At 48.5% G+C, this 16,339-nt stretch overlaps 2 protein-coding genes across 6 annotated transcripts in view; one reads left to right on the top strand and one right to left on the bottom strand.

Moving 5' to 3' along the window:
- Positions 1-16,339, bottom strand: part of RFX2 (regulatory factor X2) — a 100,416-nt gene that overhangs the window by 83,749 nt on the left and 328 nt on the right. The gene's annotated exons all lie outside the window — the stretch shown is intronic.
- The window catches only part of ACSBG2 (acyl-CoA synthetase bubblegum family member 2), a 69,189-nt gene continuing 68,443 nt past the window's right edge, over positions 15,594-16,339 (top strand). Inside the window, exon 1 of the mRNA XM_030879425.2 lies at positions 15,594-15,693. Coding sequence (XP_030735285.1) covers positions 15,686-15,693 — 8 coding nt within the window. The 5' untranslated portion in view covers positions 15,594-15,685. The remainder of the gene's footprint in view (positions 15,694-16,339) is intronic.

The following is a 16,339-nucleotide window of genomic DNA, read 5'->3' as shown; positions in this document are numbered from 1 at the left end:
CTGCAGGATGGATGTAGCCAGACCAAGACTCTTTTTTCTGTTTTTAAATAAATTTATTTATTTTATTCTTGGCTGTGTTGGGTCTTCGTTGCTGCGAGAAGGCTTCTCATTGCAGTGGTTTCTCTTATTGCAGAGCATGAGCTCTAGGCGTGCGGGCTTCAGTAGTTGTGGCTCGCAGGCTCTACAGCACAGGCTCAGTAGTTGTAGCACACGGGCTTAGCTGCTCCAGGGCGTGTGGGATCTTCCCGGACCAGGGCTTGAACCTGCGTCCCCTGCATTGGCAGGCGGATTCTTAACCACTGCCCCACCAGGGAAGCCCCCAAGATTCTTTTTAATTACAGCAAACAGGAAGAGATAATACAGTAAATATTATCCCCTTCGCCTTAAAGGAAGTGAAAAATAATGTTAAACGCTGCTGGCAAGTCTAAGCGTTCACACACCTCCAAAGCAGCACCGTGTTCATACACGCACGATGTTGTACCCAGTGCTGGCCAAGTACAGCCAGTACTGTGAGTGAGACCAGCCCCTGGTTAACTTTTTCTGTAAAGGGCCCAACAGTAACTATTTTAGGGTTAGATGCTCTCTGTTGAGACTACTCAGCCCCTCTAACGTAGGGTGAAAACTGTCACAGACGATACATGGATGAGCGTGCCAAAAAAACTTCATTTATGGCCCCTGAAATGTGAATTTCATGTGTTCCAAAATATTATCCTTTTGTTGGTTTTTTTCAACCACTTCAAAATGGAAGAAGTCATTCTTGTCTCTAAGAGAGGCTAAAACAATTCTGGATAAATAAAAAGACAGGTGTCAAATGCCAAATCAGTGTCCAGAGGGTCAAGGACACTCCGAGGGTGATCACCCTCAAGCCCGTCCAGTCTCCCTCATTGAGCGGAGGAAGCAGGATGTTGGGAAGTCTCTGAAAAGGACATGCCCACAGCCAGAGCTGGAGACGTGTCATGAGGGAGAGCGGGGACAGCCCTCATGTCCTGTGGCTTCTGACCCTCCCTCCCCTCTACCCCTCCCACCACGTAGCTCTGGTGCACGCCCCCCCCCCATCTTTATGATTCAGGGTCTTTGGGTATTCCACAAAGGAAGAGAAATTTGTGGATGCAAGAAAACCGTAAAAGATGACACCTTTGAATAGACATTTTTCCAAAGGAGGTATAGAAGTGGGCAATGAAAAGATGCTCAAACATCATTAGTCATTTGGAAAATGAAATTAAAAACCACAACAAGATACTGTTTCACAACTACTAGGTTGGCTATAATGAAAACAGTGGAAAAGAAGATGTGGAGAAATTGGAGCCCTCCTACACTGCTGGTAGGAATGGAAAACGGAGCGGCTGCCATGGAAAACATTTGGCAACTCCTCCAGAAGCTGGTCACCATTTGACCCAGCAACTCCACTCCTAGGTATGCACCCAGGAGAAACAGAAATCTATGTTCACACAAAAACTTGTCCACAAACATTCATAGCAGCATTAAATGTAACAGCCAAAAAGTAGAAACAACCCAAATGTCCATCAGTGTACGAACGGATAAACAAATTGTGGTCCACGCATACGATGGAATATTATTCAGCCACAAAAGGGAAGGAAGCACTGACACTCGCTACAACGTCCGTGAGCTTCAACACATGATGCTCAGTGGAAGAAGCCTGTCGCAAAGGGCCACGGATTATATGATGCCATTTTAGGAAACGTCCAGTACAGGCAAATCCACTGAGACAGGAAGTAGATTAGCAGTGGCCAGGGGTTGAGGGGAGGGGGAACGGGGAGGGGCTGGTAATGGGCAAAGGGTTTGTTTTGGGGGCGGTGAAAAAGTTCTAGAATTAGACAGTGATGAAGGTTATACAACATGGTGACTATCCTAAAAATCACTGAATTGTACCTTAAAATGAATTTTATGTTATGTGAATTTTATCTCAGTTAAAAGAAAATGACCCAGCAAGTGTGGGCAGATGCCAGGCAAGAAGCAAAACAGATGCTCCGTAAGCTAAACTCGTTCCTATATTCCTTACCTGAGAAGAAGTGAAACGCGGCACTGCTCCAAACAATGAGAGGTTAGGCCTGAGAACTGACCAGGTCGGAATTCTTTATATAACGTTTTCAGAAGTAAACTTGGTTAACCAACAAAAATACTCCTCACACGCTATCCCAAAGAGACCTTCTGTTTGAAAACCTCAGTGACGTGCGGGAAGGTGTAAGAAAGCCTGTTTTAAAAATGCCACAATGTTTGGTCAGACGTGTCCCGTAAACAGAATTGATTTTGGGAAAGGACTGAGGAGTGAACAGCCAGGGGCAGGCTTCTCACCATCAGGAAACTGAAAGGAGAATATGTCCCAGTTGGGGAGTTGAGAGAAGTGAAGACTTCCTGCCCGCCCCACACAAGTGAACCTCACCACTGGAGGATAAAGGAGCAGGCAGTTTCGAGAAGATTCCATATTCATGAAACACTAATAAAGGAAAACCAAATTAGGTTAGTGTCTCAGAAGTCTTCAAGGATGTTAAAAAGAACAATATGATCCACTGAATTTAAAGTGGGGGGAACGCCTCGGTTAGGGATGGATAACTTTATTCTGCCTGGTCGGAATTCTCGTTTTACATTGTTTGTGTAGAGTTAAAGGGAGAGTCTGCACAGTAATGAGAAGTCAACGACATGGAGAGGCAGAGGCTGGAGAGCAGGATCTAGAGGCTGCGTGAGGGGGTCCCTGCTCAAGAGGATACACTGCAGCAGGAGCAGGTCCCCTGGCCGGCACTGGAGGGCGATGACCCCGAGGGACAGGTCTTCTGCTGGGACCACAGCCAGTGTATGCTTTGATGGAGCATCAACGTAGCAGTTGAAAACCACGTACCAACAGGGAACTGGAAGGGGTGGGAAAATGCCGTTGCCACGCAGGCCTCAGCTCAGAGTCAAGGCAACAAGCGTGAACTTGTGTCAGCACAAACCGGCTGAGCGGCTGGGCCTCCCCCTGAGGCACCCGCAGCCCTGGGTCCAGCTTGTGGTGACGGACTGGGGCTGAGTCAGCCACACGTAGGCTGTGAAACGGGTGGGGCAGAATTGACAGGGGCTGGTCCAGGGAGAGGGGGTGAGGCGCTCCGGAACCTCCAAAATCAGAGGCAGAATACAGTGGACGTGGTCATCGTGCATTTTCCTGGGGCGGGGGCGGGGGAGGACACACGTGTTCACCTGATTGTCCAAAGGTCTGTAACCTGCTGTTCTATGAATGGGACGAGGAGTTAAGGGTAAAGGACTGGCACGCTGAAATGCCCTTAATAAGGAGCTAATTAAATACCTCGGGACACATCCATACAGAGGAATCTCAGGCAATGTAGAAAGATGCAGCAGACGCACAGAGTGATAAGGAAAGGTACAGACTAAATAATAGATGAAAAGAGCACTTTGCAGAAAAGTGGTAATAATATGATCCACTTTTTTTGCCTACGTGAAAGGAATGAAGCACTGACACATGCTACAACGTGGATGAACCTTGAAAACATTACACTAAATAAAAGAAGCCAGTCACAAAAGGCCAGAGTGAGTGATTCCATTTATATGAAACGTCCAGAACAGGCAAATCCACAGAGACAGAGTGGATTCGTGGTTGCCAGGGGCTGGGGAGGGCCATGGGGGTGACTGCTAACGGGGACGGGGTTTCTTTTTGGGGCGATGGAATGTTCTGGAACTAGATAGTGGTGACGGTTGCATGACCTTGTGACTATACTAAAAACCACGGAATGTACACTTTACAAAGGGGTGAACTTTATGATATGTGAATTACATTTCAATTAAAAAATAAGAAGGTATCAGTGAGGATGTTTCATCTGCACACAAAATATCTCAAAGGATCCACGCTGAACTTTATCAGCGGTGCAAGGGGCAGGAGGAAAGAAGAGGAGGAAGCCAGAGGCTCTCTTTTCCCTTTTTATTTTTTTGTGCTAGTTGAACTTTTTCTACAGTGAAAAAATATGACTTCCCTAATTGAAAAGAGGCAGTAAGCAGACTTCCGGGCACTGCCCATAAGGATCTCAAAGTCCCCAAGTGGTCCCCAGGGAACTGTGGGATCAAACTGCCCAGTGGTCCAGAGTGGACACCTGTTTTGTTTGCAAAGTCCAGTCATGATCACTTTAGAAAAGGCCAAACATCTGAGGCAGGAGGACCTGTGCTACTCAGACCTTTGAGTGACCTCAAACTGTGAGGCTAGGAAGTACTGAACACAGTAAAGAGCCCAAATAGTGGTCGCCTTTTAAAAAGAGTAGGGATCAGCCATAAAAAGAAGCGAAACTGAGGTATCTGTAGTGAGGTGGATGGACCTAGAGTCTGTCTTACAGTGAAGTCAGTCAGAAAGAGAAAAACAAATACGTTATGCTAACACATATATATGGAATCTAAAAACAAAATGGTACTGATGACCCTAGGGGCAGGGCAGGAATAAAGACGCAGACGCACAGAATGGACTTGAGGACACAGGGAGGGGGAAGGGTAAGCTGGGACGAAGTGAGAGAGTCGCATGGACATATATACACTACCACATGTGAAACAGATAGCTAGTGGGAAGCAGCCGCATAGCACAGGGAGATCAGCTCCATGCTTTGTGACCACCTAGAGGGGTGGGATAGGGAGGGTGGGAAGGAGACGCAACAGGGAGGGGATATGGGGATATATGTATACATATGGCTGATTCACTTTGTTGTACAGCAGAAACTAACACACCATTGTAAAGCAATTATACTCCAATAAAGATGTATAAAAATTTTTTTTTTTTTTTTTTTTTTTTTTTGTGGTACGCAGGCCTCTCACTGTTGTGGCCTCTCTCGTTGCGGAGCACAGGCTCCGGACACGCAGGCTCAGCGGCCATGGCTCACGGGCCCAGCCGCTCCGCGGCATGTGGGATCTTCCCGGACCGGGGCACGAACCCGTGTGCCCTGCATCGGCAGGCGGACTCTCAACCACTGCACCACGAGAGAAGCCCTAAAATTTTTTTAAAAATTAAAAAGAGTAGGGATGACCTAAAGGCGATGCCTGCCCTCATTTTAACACTTTTACCCACAGTGCCCAATACTGAGCTCGTGAAACGTGGCCCGTCCGAACCCAGACGCACCGCGGGTGTAAACTACACACTGGATTTCAGAGACTTTGCACGCCAAGAAGGACGTGAACTACCTCAATAAAAACTGTTTCATATAGATGCCGTGTTAAAAAAACAACAATATTTTGGAGATACTGGATTAAATAAAATATACTGTTCAAAATTTCACCTGTTTTTACTTTTTAGCACGTGGCTACTAGAAAATTTTAAATGACACTTGCAGCTCGCATTATGTCTCTGCTGGACAATCGTGATTCAGGGGACTCCTAGAATAAACCACCCAACTGGGAAACTGCAAATCTCTCACGAGACCCTATTTTACTAGAGAGTAAGCGAAATGATTTTAGAGCTCGGTCAGATCTTGATCTAGTAAGAACTTGAGTCAATTCAACAAATAATTACTCTAATTGGTGCCCTACAGAGACAGACCTGGTCTGTCCTCAGGGGTCTTGCCCTGCGTGAGAGAGAAAAGGAGACACACAAAGAACTCCTTCTGTGGCAAAGGTGACAGGTGTGGACTCCAGGTGGAACTTGGGACCATAAACCCTGGGGCGGGGAACCTGGGAAGGTCCCATCCTGGATGCTGTGGGACAAGCAGGACCATCCCATGGGTGGGGGGTAGACAGGGAGGTGGGGGCCAGTTCAAGAGCAGGCGCCGTGCACAGGAAGGTGTGTGTGTCATGCGGGTGGGGAGGCGGGAGAAGCAGAGGCTGTGGACCGGGGGTTCTCTGGCAAAACAGGCTGTGAACGCTCCTGGACTCCATTCTCTATCACAGGACAGAGGTCAGCAAACCACGGGCCACGCGCGCGGCCAAGTCCGGCCCAGTCTGCTGCCTGGTTTTGTACGGTCCGCAAACTAAGAATGATTTTTACATTTTTTAATGGTTGAAAAAAAATCAGAGTCAAAATATTTTGTGACAGGGGCTTCCCTGGTGGCGCAGTGGTTGAGAGTCCGCCTGCCGATGCAGGGGACACGGGTTCGTGCCCCGGTCCGGGAAGATCCCACATGCCGCGGAGCGGCTGGGCCCGTGAGCCATGGCCGCTGAGCCTGCGCGTCCAGAGCCTGTGCTCCGCAACGGGAGAGGCCACAACAGTGAGAGGGCCACGTACAGCAAAAAAATAAAATAAAATAATATATATATTTTGTGTGTGTGTGTGTGTAACACATGAAAATGACATGAAATTCACATTTCAGCGCCTGTAAGTGAAGTTTTATTGGCACACGGTGCCCTTCGCAAATGGCCAGAGCCGCTGCAAAAGCTGGTTCCAAACAGTGACAAGTGGCCCTATCACTCTGCAGAAAGGAGAATTCGTTCAGGCCACAAACTCTGAGTGTCACGTTTTGTGGATGAAATAAATCTAACAGACATAAGTACGTTTGTTTCAACTCGCCTTTTTAACAGAGTGGAATCTCTGAAAAGTCCCAAAGCAAGCAAATATGAATTGAGCCGTTGCAACCGGCTTGGCACAGAATTAGGCATTTAACACTGTCCACCGCGTACAGGTCTCCTGGCTCTGGGACCTGGCAGTAGTTGTGTGGTAAGACTCCATGTGCCCAGGAAGATCCCTGCTTTCTGGAAGATCTTGACTTGCAATTTTGGCTGGGCCAAAAGGGGATGCCGTTAACAGCCTGGGTCTTTGATTAAAATTTCTCTGGGGATTTGGTAAAGGAAAACTACGTATTGAAAGGGCTAGAATGTATCCTAAGCTGAATCAAAAACATGGAGTTTTGACGGCTAGCAGACATCGGACAAGGGGTTTGTGATTTTTGCTTTGTTACTCCATGTAGGCCTCGCCCTCTAAAGAGGTCTCTGGACTCAAGTGTTTGATTCACTCACGTGTGAAGTACAAAGCTCTGCGGGAAGTGAGGCAGGGACAGCTGTCCCTGTCCCCCGGGAGCTCACAACCGAGAACAGGAAATGAGACACGCAAACCACTACGGCACGTCCATGTCGTCTTGGGATGTGAACTCTATGTGCCCTGGCACTTCTGGCTGATCAATCCTGGGCTCCCTAACTAGGGGGTGATTCTGCCCCCTAGGTGATTCTGTCCTAGGGGACATTGGCCAAGGGGTGGGCGCTCCTGGCAGGTGGAGGCCTGGGATGCTGTGTTCAACCTCCTACGAGGCCCAGGACGGCCTCCCCGCCCTCCCACCAAGAACGATCAGGCCCCAAAGTCAATGGCGATGTGCTGGAGAAACCTGGCCTAGTTTGCTGTTTCCCCACTTAGCTCACCAATTGTCATCTCAAGGGTCCCTGGCGAAAGAGCATCGGAGAAGACCTAAGATTTTTCGTCAGTAGAAATGACATTTCAGAGTGAGGGGAGACCCGAGTAGAAGACCTGTTTAAGGCATGGCAAGTCCATTTGGAGAAGTCGTGAAAGACAGGCAATGAAAAGGGAGATGGGGCTGGTCCGAGACGAGCCTTGAATGCCGAGCTAGTACGGCGTGGTTACAACGAAGGGGAGGGGCCCGTCCATCGATTTGGCTACAAAAAGCAGAGAGAATGTGCCCATCCTCTCCCCCTGACATAGCCCAGGAGAGCCACGGCGGGGTGGACCGGGAGGAGATGAAGAGGTAAGTGAGCGTCGTGAGCCAAAGGCACACAGGCCCACGCAGGATCTGGGAGTGATTCTGAGTGTGCTGGCGCTGCAGAGCTAGAGGCTGGAGAAATCCTGCTTCTAGAACAGGAGAGGAAGGCTGAGCTCCTCAGGCCACTGGGGCTAGAAGAGAGACAGGAGCGAGGCTGCGCCCCGAGGAGCTCCCCACCCGGAATCTGGGTGAGGCCCCACAGCGCTGCCCGGCCACCACCTCTAACTCCATCACCCTGTGGTTTGTTCAGTTAGAAAACTGCTCATCGGTGAGTCTCTTCCGGTGCCCGCTGAGTCTCCTTAGGGAGCACAGGCCAGGTGACAAAGGCTCGGTCAGCTGTGGACTCAGGCCAGTGATGAATTCCGTGGTTACAGGGCTTCCAGAAATACCTTCTATTCACGCCTGCTTGTCATTTTAAGAGTTGGCCGTATCACCGTACCATGATGTACACAATTGATGAGCCCCGGAATTATACCCACTTTATGCTTTAACTTCCAGTCTGAATGTCAATGGCCAATGGTGGCTAACAATTTAAAATTTCTCTATCAACTTCTCCCCTTGTAACGCCCCACGTGACGATCTATGAACACACTTAAGTATTCGACTAATTCTAAGCAACTCGGATGTTTGACATTTGGGGCCCACAAATACTTGCTGAAGATGGAAACCCTAGAGAGCTCTAAACATAAAGAGGTCCCCAGTATGGTGAATTCTTCTAGAAAATGAAGAATTCTTTTCAAAATCGAAGCACATCCTTCAAGCTGTTTTCTGTGGGTCTGGAATTCCGAATTTATTTTTTCTCCAAGCAGGCTCCATCGGTACATGTTCTGAGAAGGACAGGCGAGGTGGGAAAGCTCCAGGTGGTGTTTTCTTTGGGTTCTCCCTGGATGGGGTGGATTTTTGTGGGCTGGTGATTCTGGCGGGAAATTGCTTCCCTGGCCTTACCCCACGGATCACCTTTTGGACAGAAACATATCCTGGAAACATGGCACTATTGCGAAAAGATAAACAGTTTGCCTTTTAAAAATATAAGCATAATTAAGTGTTGCTGCAACTTCAGGAATGGGCTTCTGTATCATTAGTGTGATTTCAACAGTTTTCCGAGGAGACAGGCGCTCAGGAGCCAAGCCTCCTGTCGTTCTGTGGGGACGCGTCCTTTCCGCTTCCGCCAGGGAACTGTCCCCATCTGATGATCGCTGTGGTCTCTACCAGGCCTCACTGTCCCTGGTGCTCAGTCCTTGAGTTACTTCCCCCTCCGCCTCAGAGCCCTTTCCCAGGTTCCCCCCTCACCTAAGAATTGCTGCAAAAGCTTCTCTGTCCAGCATGATTCACAGTAGCCAAGTGTGGAAGCAGTCCACACATCCATCGAGGGATGAAAGGATAAACAAATGTGGTCCATCCACGCAACGGAATATTATTCAGCTTTAAAAAGAAAGGGAATTCTGACACCTGCTACAACATGGATGAAACTTGAGATCATCAGTGAAATAAGCCAGACACAAAAGGACGAATACTGTCTGATCCCACTCACAGGAGGTCCCTAGAGGAGTCACATCCATAGACACAGGAAGTAGATGATGGGGACAGGGGCTGGGGGAGGGGCTGGGGAGTCAGTGTTTCATGGGGACAGAGTTTCAGTTTGGGAAGATGAGAAAGTTCTGGGGATGGCCAGTGGGGATGGTTGCACAACAATGTGAATGTCCTCAATGCCACTGAGATGTGCGCTTAACACTGGTTAAAATGGTAAATTTTATGTTATTATATTTTGCCATCATTTTGTAAAAAACCACTTTTCTCTGACTCTTCGTTGGTTTCCTGCTCCTTGAAATATGATGGTTCTACCTCTGGCCTTCTCACCCTCCGCCTCTGAGTGAGCTCATCCATTTTCACGACTGAAATGACCAATTATGTGCTGACAGATCCTGACCTTCAGCCTGGACTACGCATCCCCCCCACCGTCCCCCGCTGTCTCCAGACCCTGAAATCCAGCAGCCTGGCAGGAAACTGCCCGCACTCGGCTGGCCCCCGCGCATCTCAAGCTGGCCAAGCCCACGCCTGAACGCATTACCCCTCTCCGCCCCACTAGCTTCTCCCAGGATCCCTGACTCACTGAAGCGGCCTGTTCTACCTGATCCCCAAAATCAGACACGCAGGGATCGCCCTGGGCTCATCCCTGCCGTTGGTCCCAAGAGAGTCACCAGGTCCTCAGAGCCCCCAGAACCCTGCAGCTCTGTCCCCACGCACCATCCCTGGCTGGTGCAGTCGGCCAGGTCGCCATCGCCCTGGGCCTGGACCACGGCAGCTGTTAATTCTCCGCTGCCATCCTCCAGACGCCATACCTTTTGCTACACCTACCAAAATCCCATCTGATCACAAAGTGCTTCCCCAGCAAACCTCTCAGCCCAGCACCAGACGAGTCCCACTCGTCCAGCCAGGGGTCGGCAAACTTTTCCTGTAAAAGCCCAGACAGTAAATATTTTAGGCTTCGCAGTCCACGTTCTGTGTCAGTCGCAAATAGTCAACCCCACCGTGGCCTCAGAAGGGCAGCCAGGGGCTTCCCTGGTGGCGCAGTGGTTGAGAGTCCGCCTGCCGATGCAGGGGACACAGGTTCGTGCCCCGGTCTGGGAAGATCCCACATGCCGCGGAGCGGCTGGGCCTGGGAGCCATGGCCGCTGAGCCTGCGCGTCCGGAGCCTGTGCTCCGCAACGGGAGAGGCCACAACAGTGAGAGGCCCACGTACAGCAAAAAAAAAAAAAAAAAAGGGCAGCCAGAGACAGTATGGAAGTGAACGAGCGTGGCTGTGTTCTAGTGAAACTTTGCTTCCAAAAACAGGCTGTGTGTGCCGACACCTGTTCTCCTCTCTGGCCTGATCTCCCCTGTACCCTGCACTCAGCTTCCAGAAAATACAGCCGCGCCACGGCTCTCCCCACCAGTCTGCTTGTACATCAAGACTCCGCTCCAGCCCGCCTCCTCTTGGACACCTTTTGTGCCCCCTCCAGGCGAGCGGCCTGCCACACACATGCCCTAGAGAGACCTCTAGCCCATCCCCGTTCTGAAACTGTCACACTCTCCTAGTTGGTCTTTGGTCTCTGTAACCTCATAGAATAGTGTTTGACTCAGAAAGGAATGAATGAATGAATGAATGAATGAGTGATGAAGAAATGGCAGAGGTCCAGAAAGCAGGTTTTCCAGCAAACGACTGGACACCACGGCTCTGACAGCTACAGGCAGAGGTGAAATCTCCTAACAACTTAATTTATACTTAGAATAGCAGCCAGAGTCCTCCCCATGGCCACTGGGGCCCTGTGCCTCTCCTCCTTTTGCTCACCAGTTATCAGCCACACAGCCGCCTTTCTCACCAGTTATCAGCCACACAGCCGCCTTTCTCTGCTCCGACCAGGCCCAGCTGACTCCTCCTGCCGCAGAACCTTTGCACCTGCTGCCCCCACCCCGCCCCACCTGGAAGGCTCTTCCCTCTGAACAGCACAGGGCTTCTCCCTCTCATCATGACAGTCTCAGCTCACCTGTCACCTCCTGAAGAACTTCCCTGGACACGAGTAGCCCAGTTCTTACACACACACACACACACACACACTCAACTGCAGAGATCTTAGTAGAAACAGGTTTACTATATATAGCATATCTGGGCTTTGTTACATAGTAAATGACAAATAATCACTATATTGGCCATCACATGTAAGTTCTAGATTTTTAATGGCTTTAGAATTTTTTTTTTCATTTTTAAACATGTACTATAGGAGGTATAATCTGATTCACAGCATCTGAAATCCACTTGCTGTATGTATCGTCTATAGGCTTGGGAAGACAACTGTATTTTTTGTAAATTCATAGAATTGACCACAATTTAAAATGAGGTTGCCAGGGCATGAAACTATACTTTAAAACATATAAAAGCTATGTATCATAAAATAGGAATGCACTTCAGGAAAAAAGAAGTGAGGTGTAGCAAGGAGCAAGGCCATGCTGTCTGCTCCAGTCAAATCCTGGCATGAAGACCAGGACTGTTCTCACCTCCAAGAGGCTGATTTCCTGACTTCGACAGGACTGGCACCTAAGAGCCAGCACTAATGGAGAGGCAAAACCAGTTTTTAAGTTTTCTCATCTGCAGGTTCTGCCTGGAGAGCTGGCTGCTTGGCAAAACCTGTCTGGAAGTGTGATGTTTTGGGAGTGATTTCAGATGGACCGATACCCCAACCAAGGTGTGGGACTTTGAGACACTTTTTGGGTTGTGTTTTTTGGTTTTGCCCAGCACTTAACGCTTACAGAGTGCCATATCTGTACCAGAGAATTTCTGCGCAATCGAAGGGTATTTCCCACCTTAAAACAGACAGTGGAAGGCTCACCCACTCAATCGAGCAAGATGTATTTACTGAATGTCTCCTCAGCATTTGGTGGTCAAGAAACCAAAATTAAAAAATCACCCCAGGCAGGCCACACTGCTTGTTTGCTTGTTCTAATAATAAAAATAACAACAACAATAATAATAGCTACTCCGTTGTACACCTATTCTGTGCCAGGACCTGGGCTAAACAGTTATAATATTATTTCCTCTTTTTTTTTCTTTTTGCCGCACTGCACAGCTTGCGGGATCTTAGTTCCCTGACCAGGGATCAAACCTGTGTCCCCTGCAGTGGAAGCGCAGAGTCCTAACCACTGGACCGCCAAGGAATTCCCTATAACATTATTTCTAATACCAAAACCATATAAGTGATTTTCTCTTTCACCAATGCCAAACCTTACCTGGAGTCACAGAGCTAAAAAACATGAACTCCTTCTCTGTGGGGCCCTAGAGCCCACATCAGCAGCATCCAGGGCTGGGACTTGCATTTTTCCTTTCCTTTGTCCCCTGACCCCTTCATCCAATCTGCGGATCGCAACAGGACATGTTGCGATCCCTGGTGAACAGGCTGGAATCATCTGGGCAAGGCGCGCCGGTGGTTCGGACCAGGGGCTGGCGGTGGTGGAGGTGACGAGGTGTGGTCAGATTCTAGGTCTCTACCTTTTTGCTGATGGCTTGAGAGAGAGGGCTGGAGGACGACTCCAACGTGTTGGCCTGAGCAGCCAGGGGCCGGCTGATGTTCACTAAGGGAGCTCGGAGCCTTCAGAGGAGCAGACTGGGGGACTAAGCCCTTGTCCTTAAGCTGCCTGTCAGCATCACCATCTTCACCAGCTGCAGCCTGCCAGCCCATGGGGTGAGCTCTCCACGGCTCTGCCCCCCCATTCTCTGACCCCACTCTTTATCCCATCCACCCCCTTAATTCTGGGTCTTCCTCTCCTAAGCTTCTCCCTCTCTTTTGTCTTTTCCTATAAGAAGTCCTTTGCTCTAAGTGCCCATCATCGGATGAATGGATAAAGAAGATGTGGCACATATATACAATGGAATATTACTCAGCCATAAAAAGAAACGAAATTGAGCTATTTGTAATGAGGTGGATGGACCTAGAGTCTGTCATACAGAGTGAAGTAAGTCAGAAAGAGAAAGACAAATACCGTATGCTAACACATATATATGGAATTTAAGGAAAAAAATGTCATGAAGAACCTAGGGGTAAGACAGGAATAAAGACACAGACCTACTAGAGAATGGACTCGAGGATATGGGGAGGGGGAAGGGTAAGCTGTGACAAAGCGAGAGAGTGGCATGGACATATATACACTACCAAACGTAAAATAGATAGCTATTGGGAAGCAGCCACAAAGCACAGGAAGATCAGCTCGGTGCTTTGTGACCACCCAGAGGGGTGGGATAGGGAGGGTGGGAGGGAGGGAGACGCAAGAGGGAAGAGATATGGGAACATATGTATATGTATAACTGATTCACTTTGTTATAAAGCAGAAACTAACACACCATTGTAAAGCAATTATACTCCAAAAAAGATGTAAAAAAAAAAAGAAGTCCTTTGCTGATCTTGGGTTCTGTGAGGGTCCTGACAAGGGAGGCAGTTTCTCTGAGAACTTCCCTTGCTTTGAAAAAAGTTTCACATTTTACAAATAAGTAGGTGTGTATAGAGGAGCACGTCATTTCAATAAGTGGTCAACATGCATTAGTTAAAAAGAGCCGAAAGAGATATGGGGATATATGTATATGTATAGCTGATTCACTTTGTTATAAAGCAGAAACTAACACATTGTAAAGCAATTATACTCCAATAAAGATGTTAAAAAAAAAAAGAGCCAAATATACTATAAGATATGGTTCCTTCTGGCTCTGGAATTTTACAAGCAAAACCACCACCTGTGACTATAAAAATCCTACAAGCACATTTAAAATGTTGACTCAATTATATATACTATTAATGAAAGTTCAATTAATTAAATATCAATTAATATTAATTAATTTTAACTCGAATCTGAAACTACAAATTAGATCTAAGGAATAAGAGCCAGATAAACAATTTCCCAGCATCTGCACTTCTGGTGGATAACTCCAGCCTGGCAGTGCTTCAGTGATAAACACGGTTAAAGATGAATATTAAGGTGATATGTGGCCTGCACCCAGAAAGCAGATATCAACTGAATTTCAGAGGACTTGTTCTGTTACTGGGGGTCATTAATAATTCTGCCCCTCTCCTCCTGGACTCCCCTTTTGAGCATCTCAGAGGTTTATCTGGGATGAGAGGCAAATAGTTCATATTGCTTTTACCACAGGGCCAAACTGTTTCTGCATTCATTCCTGACCCACATCAGTTGGAACATCACAGGATCCCGGAACCAGTTATCTTTTCCATCATATATTATTAGAATTCTGTCTTTTTTTAAAAAAGACTACCAAGTCCCCCCGGATACTCTACCAAGCCTGTTGGCAAAATTAGCACCAGTAATTAAGGAAATTAAATTCCTTTCCTGGGGGGTGGGGTGGTACCATACACTCTTTTTCTCTGGCCAGAGTAGGTGAGTAACCATTTCTAAGGTTATTTTAGAGTCAGTTCAAGTTTTTAAACTGGAGTGGGAGAAAGGTGACCAGCCCCTGGTACCCCCCGGCACAGAGGGTAAGGGTCTTTATATCAATATGAGCAAACAAATAATGTTTCAGATTATGAAGCAACAAGATAAAAACGTGCTGCCGATATATGCAGGCAAAAAAAAAAGTTTTTGTTGTTATTAATGTTTTCTGTTGTCGTTGTCATTATTTTGATTTTGGGGGGAAGTCTTAGTTGACATGGAGAGCCTTCTATCAGGTTTGCTATTTTGGATTTGCAGAGATAAAGCTGATTGGACAGGGGAAAAACTCATGACAGTCTGCACCGACAGTTCAATGCACAAAGCAAGAAAATAACTGGATGTTGGGGGAGGGGGAGAGGGGCGGTGCATAATTAAAACACCAGAAGCAGGAATGAGGTCTCCGCGGAAAGGCAGCCCTGGACTTGTGCACTACATCCTGCCCTTCTCCCTCATTCCTGCGGGGCGACCGGGAGGTTAAAATTAGGACGGTGAACCACCCCCGCCGCAGCCGCCGTAATGGCAGGGGCAGTTGGGCCCCGGGGGCCCTTGAAATAGCCACTAGGATCGGAAACGCAACTTTTCTTAGCGCAGCAGCGAGAAAAACCAACAGGGACGAAGCCTGGAGGGAGCGCCGCGGCTTGTCCCAGAGGGAAAAGAAAAGGAATCAAGAGCATTTGGAGGGGGGCGTGTTTTCGGGGGTCGGGGTGGGGGATGGATTCACACATACACACACACACCCGCGCACTCCCACAACACGCGGAGAAAATGCCACCGAGCAGTTTGGGCCCACAGGTTGGGCTCTTTAAACAAAATAATAAATTAATAAATTAAAAAAAAAAAAAAACCCACAAACCCACAACCCTTTCGGAGAAACTTTTCTTGCTTCGCGATCAGTCCAAATAGGGGAGCTGCGGAGGTGCGTAGGCGCTTCCTGAGGGGCGTGGAGGGACTGGCGGATCCAGGATCCCCCAAACTTGGGAACACGGGGTTACCAGGGAGAGAGCGGAGGAGTATCCGAGGAGCCCTAAGCGCGAGGATTCTTGATGAAAAGGTGAGAAACGGGTCTCTGGGAAGCCCGATTCTTGGGGAGTTCGTGGTCAAAAAGTGGGGAGGGGAAGGGTTCTTCCCCTAGACCAGCGCACCGACCTTGGTTAAAAAGTGAGGATGGGGTTACAGAAAGCCCTCAAATTCAGTATTTGGGAACGGGGTCAAAACGATGATCCCCGGGACACCCCAAATTCAGGACTTTGAGGGTAAAGGTGAGAACGAATCTTTTAGGCCCTCTCAATTCAGGAATTTTAGTTTAAGGGTGAGAGAAAGGTCCGAGGGGCGCCCGAATTTCAGAGATTTGGGGACCAAACAGGAGGAGCCCCCAGGCGCCTTCAATTCAGGGAGTTTAAATGTCAGAGTTCGAAACGCGCTGCTAAGGCGCCCCCCAATTCAGGGAGTTTGAGGGGAAGAGTGAGAGAGGGGTCCTCGGGCACCCCCAGCTTAAGGATTTGGGGAACGAAAGTGAGAAGAGGTTCCCCAGGAGCCCCACATTCAGAGAGTTTGGGTAAAAAGCTTGAGAGGGGTTCCTGGGGCACCCCCAACCCGGGGATTTTGAGGGTAAGAGTGAAAGACGGTTCCCCTGGAGCCCCCAACTCAGGAAGTTTTGTAAAAAGTGAGCCGATGGGTCCTCACCGCTCCCCGAGTTT

Source organism: Globicephala melas, chromosome 3, assembly GCF_963455315.2.
Source record: "Globicephala melas chromosome 3, mGloMel1.2, whole genome shotgun sequence".
In the NCBI taxonomy this organism is placed as follows: domain Eukaryota; kingdom Metazoa; phylum Chordata; class Mammalia; order Artiodactyla; family Delphinidae; genus Globicephala; species Globicephala melas.
The sequence above is the reverse complement of the archived record's forward strand: the minus strand, read 5'-3'. Positions and strand labels throughout refer to the sequence as shown.